At 40.0% G+C, this 5303-nt stretch overlaps 1 protein-coding gene across 1 annotated transcript; it reads left to right on the forward strand.

Annotated features, from left to right (window-relative positions):
- The first annotated feature begins 808 nt into the window (after positions 1–808).
- LOC149242995 (protein RECOGNITION OF PERONOSPORA PARASITICA 7-like) lies at positions 809–4927 on the forward strand. Its single transcript, XM_089374395.1, has one exon. The coding sequence runs from the start codon at positions 1096–1098 to the stop codon at positions 4855–4857; it is 3762 nt and encodes a 1253-aa protein (XP_089230521.1). The 5' UTR covers positions 809–1095; the 3' UTR covers positions 4858–4927.
- The last annotated feature ends 376 nt before the right edge of the window (positions 4928–5303 follow it).

Genomic DNA, 5303 nt, shown 5'->3' on the forward strand with positions numbered 1-5303 from the left:
TAAATAATAAAAAATACATATTAAAAAATTTAATCCTACTTCCTATAATATAATATAAATTAAACTAAAATGAACAAATAATATAACAAAAATAATAAAAATCAAATTTTAATTTATTTATTTTATCATACTACTAATTTTAATTATTTTGATGTTATCTCACAAATATAATTAATTATAATTATATAATTTTAATTACTCAATACACAACCATATCCATAAAACCCACTTTATTCAATTTAATAGAATGTGTTGGCATTTAAGCAATTTTCCCAAGTCATACAATAATTATTGATTTTTCTTCTCATATTTAGAATTAATCAACAACCCACTTTATTCAATTTAATAGAATGTGTTGGCATTTAAGCAATTTTCCCAACTCATACAATAATTATTGTTTTTTCTTCTCATATTTAGAATTATTCAACATTGGATTATAAAAAATACAAACGTTTGGTCGATATAAAAATTAAGAGTAAATCCAGTGGAAAGTGAAAGTTATGTGTAACCACTTTTATATCATGTGAATTATAATATGTGGTACTCATATTATCGAATACGACAATTAATGTGGAGGTGTGTGGATATGTCCCAACGAATTGCGATGCTTGTGCATATTATGTAATATATAACATGCATGCTATGTAATATATAACATGCATGGTTTATGATTAGATTCTCTAATATTGGAATAACTTTAATTCTCGTCTGTTAAGTTTAATGGAATGTTATTTTATTAATGTTCCAACTTTTCACCATACAAATAACTTGGTGATGAAAGATCATGGAAATACAATAATTATATCCCTGTGAGAGCATGGGTTCAAGGAATAATCTTTTTAGAAAGTTCTTACCTCTTTCCAAGGTGCGAGTGGCATACAGCTTTCTCTTTTTTGACCGATGCAACTTGCATTTTCTTCTATGCTAAAGTTTCTGCCTCGACATATATTCAGTCATTCATGGAATTGTGTATCGCACTCATATAACCCACTGCACCTCTAAAACCCTGTGCTGCCTCGTTACAGACCATCTGTCGTCCCCTGTTTTCGTTCCAATCTTCACATATTTTCCATCCTCTCTCTGCCATTTGCTAACATGGCCGCGGAGTTTGCAATTGGAGAAGCGTCCGAAGTGGCCACAAACGTCACCAAGGCCATTATCGGCGCCCTCTTCCAACAGTGGAAGGATGTGAGGAACATGGGGGATAACCTTCAACTTCTCAATACTGAACTCGCCCGTATGGACGAGTCGTTACGCCATATTCAAACCCAATTCGAACATCAACAAAGACAGCTGCCGGAGATGGTGGAAGGTTCTTTGGGAAGAATGAAAGATGCCCTTGAAGAAGTCAAAGCCCTCATCGATCGCGCCAACAGACAGCGAGGACGGTGTCGCGGTTGCTGCCTCTTTTTCAGCCCCAACATCCCCGCAGATATCAGAGAATGGAAGACCAGATTTAATGAGCTCTTCCGACAGCTTGATTCTGATCTTTCAAGAGCTGCCCATACTGCAGAGATTGTGGTGTCCGCACAGCCTCAAGCAGAGGTTCTTCTTCAACCTCTACCGGAATCCGGTTTCGTGGGCTCTGGCATTAAAGCTGCTCAGCGGCAACTGCTCTCATGGCTTAACGAACCCCATCCTGAGGCTCGGGTGATCGGCGTGTGGGGGATGGCGGGTGTCGGAAAAACGGCATTACTCCAACTCATCTACAATGACTGCAAGAAGGTGAGTACTAGCTTCGATCTTGTCATTTGGCATACCATTTCTCAAACCTATCAGATTCAAAGTCTCCAGGATACCATTGCCGAGCATCTGAGCTTAGATCTGAAGGGAATTTCTTCTGTTGACACGAGAAAGATGAAATTGTATGACTCTCTTAAAGATAAGAGATTTATTCTTGTATTGGACGATCTATGGAGTCCAATTAATTTGAATGAAGTAGGGGTCAATTTTGGCCGCGATAAAAACAGCAGGGTCTTGATCTCCAGTCGCTACAGAAATGTAGTTGAAATAATGGCAGAAAAAGAGTACTGCATGATGATCCGACCCCTGTCCGAAGACGAAGGGTGGGAGCTCTTCCAGAAAACAGCTTTTAAAAGTGGGGCTGCTCAAGACAAGAATCTAGAGGTTATTGCTAGACAAGTTGCTTCGGAGTGTAAAGGGTTGCCACTAGCAATCAATACAGTTGCTGCAGCTATAGCTCGGAACAAGAATGCTGAAGAGTGGCGTAGCGATTTAGATTTGATGAAAACTGCAGATCCATCGTTCCCCTCGACTCACGAGACCATTGAGGTCGAGCTCTATCAGAAGCTGAGATGGAGCTACGAAAAATTGCCCACTCATGGCCTGAAGATGTGTTTTCTGTATTGTGCTGCCTTTCCTGAAGATGCAGATATTGATGTGGAGAGGCTGGTGGAAATGTGGACAGCAGAAAGATTGTTTCTCCAAAAGGGGAAAACTTACTTCATGGATGTTGGGCGGAAATACATAGAAGCACTGGTAGACAGGTGCTTGATTGAGTATGTTGATGCAGAAAAAAGGGAAATAAAAGTTCATGATGTACTACGGGATATGGCAATATATGTAGGCCAAGGAGAGGAGAACTGGTTATTTCAAGCAGGTCAACATCTGCAACATTTTCCAAGTGAAGAAGAGACCAGGGATTGCAAAAGAATCTCCGTTCTCGACAATGAAATTAGTGATCTGCCACCAGATTTCAAGTGTCCAACACTCGTCAGTTTAGTGTTGGCGGGAAATAGAGAGTTGATGGAAATTCCAGAGGGGTTTCTGGTAAACTGCATGTCTCTCAAGGTTCTGGATCTGTCCTATACCTCAATAAAAACATTACCAACAGCAGTGGGGCAACTTGGACTGTTGGAGTTTCTTAATTTGAAAGGATGTCGCGAGCTGGAGGGTTTGCCTGATAGCATATGCGACCTTTCACATCTTCAATTTTTGAATCTCGAAGACTGTGAAAGCCTAGATTTTTTACCTGATAAGATAGGGGAGCTGAAAAATCTAAAACATCTCACAGTATCGGGTTCTTCCAGTGTTTTCAGGGTGATTCCACATCAAATCTCTCAACTCACTTCATTGAACAAACTGGTCTTGGGTCGAGGGTCAACTCCAATGTGTTTGGAGGATCTCACCAATCTCTCAAATCTGATAGAGTTGGATGTGACAGTAAAGCCAGAAATTAAAGGGGGTTCAATGAGTAAGTGGTCAAAGATGAGAAAATTAAGGTTAAGGTTCAGGTTCGAATGGGGCGAAGATGAAAAGAGAGATGATGCGGCGCTAGATATTCTTCCTCAGAACATGCAGAGCATGGAGGAGTTGCAGAGCGGTGGCTGTTTTCCACAGTTGGAGGAATTAAGTCTATCCTCCCTAAGCAGCTTAGAGAGTATCGTCTGCAATGCCAAAACAATGCCGCAACTGCACTCCTTGCGGATATCAGATTGCGGCGGGTTGAAGACATTGAGAATGGAGGAGCTTCCCAATTTAAGGGAATTAAATATAAGGGATTGTGCTGAATTGAAGACATTGAGAATGGAGGAGCTTCCCAATTTAAGGGAATTAGATATAAGGGATTGTGCTGAGTTGAAGGAGCTGTTCATGGAGAGCGGTGGCTGTTTTCCACAGTTGGAGGAATTAAGTCTATCCTCCCTACGCAGCTTAGAGAGTATCGTCTGCAATGGCAAAACAATGCCGCAACTGCACTCCTTGCGGATATCAGATTGCGGCGGGTTGAAGACATTGAGAATGGAGGAGCTTCCCAATTTAAGGGAATTAAATATAAGGGATTGTGCTGAATTGAGAATGGAGGAGCTTCCCAATTTAAGGGAATTAGATATAAGGGATTGTGCTGAGTTGAAGGAGCTGTTCATGCAGAGCGGTGGCTGTTTTCCACAGTTGGAGGAATTAAGTCTATCCTCCCTACGCAGCTTAGAGAGTATCGTCTGCAATGCCAAAACAATGCCGCAACTGCACTCCTTGTGGATATTAACTTGCCGCGGGTTGAAGACATTGAGAATGGAGGAGCTTCCCAATTTAAGGAAATTAGATATACAGGATTGTGCTGAGTTGAAGGAGCTGTTCATGGAGAGCGGTGGCTGTTTTCCACAGTTGGAGGAATTATGTCTATCCTCCCTACGCAGCTTAGAGAGTATAGTCTGCAATGCCAAAACAATGCCGCAACTGCACTCCTTGTGGATATCAGATTGCGGCGGGTTGAAGACATTGAGAATGGAGGAGCTTCCCAATTTAAGGAAATTAAATATATGGGATTGTGCTGAGTTGAAGGAGCTGTTCATGGAGAGCGGTGGCTGTTTTCCACAGTTGGAGGAATTAAGTCTATCCTCCCTACGCAGCTTAGAGAGTATCGTCTGCAATGCCAAAACAATGCCGCAACTGCACTCCTTGCGGATATTAAATTGCGGCGGGTTGAAGACATTGAGAATGGAGGAGTTCCCTGATTTACAGCACATAGGTATTTACAAGTGCCCTGAGTTGGAAGTTGAGATCGAGAGTCTTCCAATGTTAAAGGAATTGCATCTTGAAGGTCTAGTGAAGGCAGAGAGTATTGCGAGACCATCGAGTGTATGGAATTCAGATACAATGCCTAATCTGGAAGTTGTTCAGATCACAGTTTGTCCATTATTAAGGAGAATGCCCAGAGAAATGGAGAAGCTACCTAAGTTGAAGAAAATTGTTGGAAACTTAGATTGGTGGGATGGAATAAGTTGGGAGAATGATAATGTAAAATCCGAGCTCTCCCACCTTTTCAAGGAATTTGAAAGAAGCGATGAAGATAATTGGAGGCGGCTAAATGGAGACAGTGAAGATGATCATCAGGATTAACAGGTTAAATCTCATAGTTAAATATTTTAAGTTACAGGAATTTTATGGAATGTATTTAAAAAAAAAAATAATATTAATATTTTTTCAATTATAAATAATTTTTTTTACTTATAAATACTATCTTATTGCCAGTATCTTCTTTTCTGGTATAACTCGAGGCACCATGTTTGCAACTAGCTTTACGAAGAGGCACCATGTTTTAATTATTTTCGGTTTTTCTTTTTTACCAGAAATTGTGGAATTATTATTAGTATCTTTTTATATATGTAAAGGTTCCAAAGACATAATGTCTTAATTATCTTCGGTTTTTCTTTTTTACCAGAAATTGTGGAATTATTGTCAGCATAAAAATTCAAATTTTGCAATTTGCTTCAGCCTCTTCTCTCCACAAGAAATTATTGCCGGTATCTTTTTCTATACCTAGAGGCACAATGCTTGCAACTAGC

Source organism: Pinus tabuliformis, chromosome 8 (assembly GCF_031772625.1).
Source record: "Pinus tabuliformis cultivar Carrire ecotype Pingquan chromosome 8, CPIR1, whole genome shotgun sequence".
Classification (NCBI taxonomy): domain Eukaryota; kingdom Viridiplantae; phylum Streptophyta; class Pinopsida; order Pinales; family Pinaceae; genus Pinus; species Pinus tabuliformis.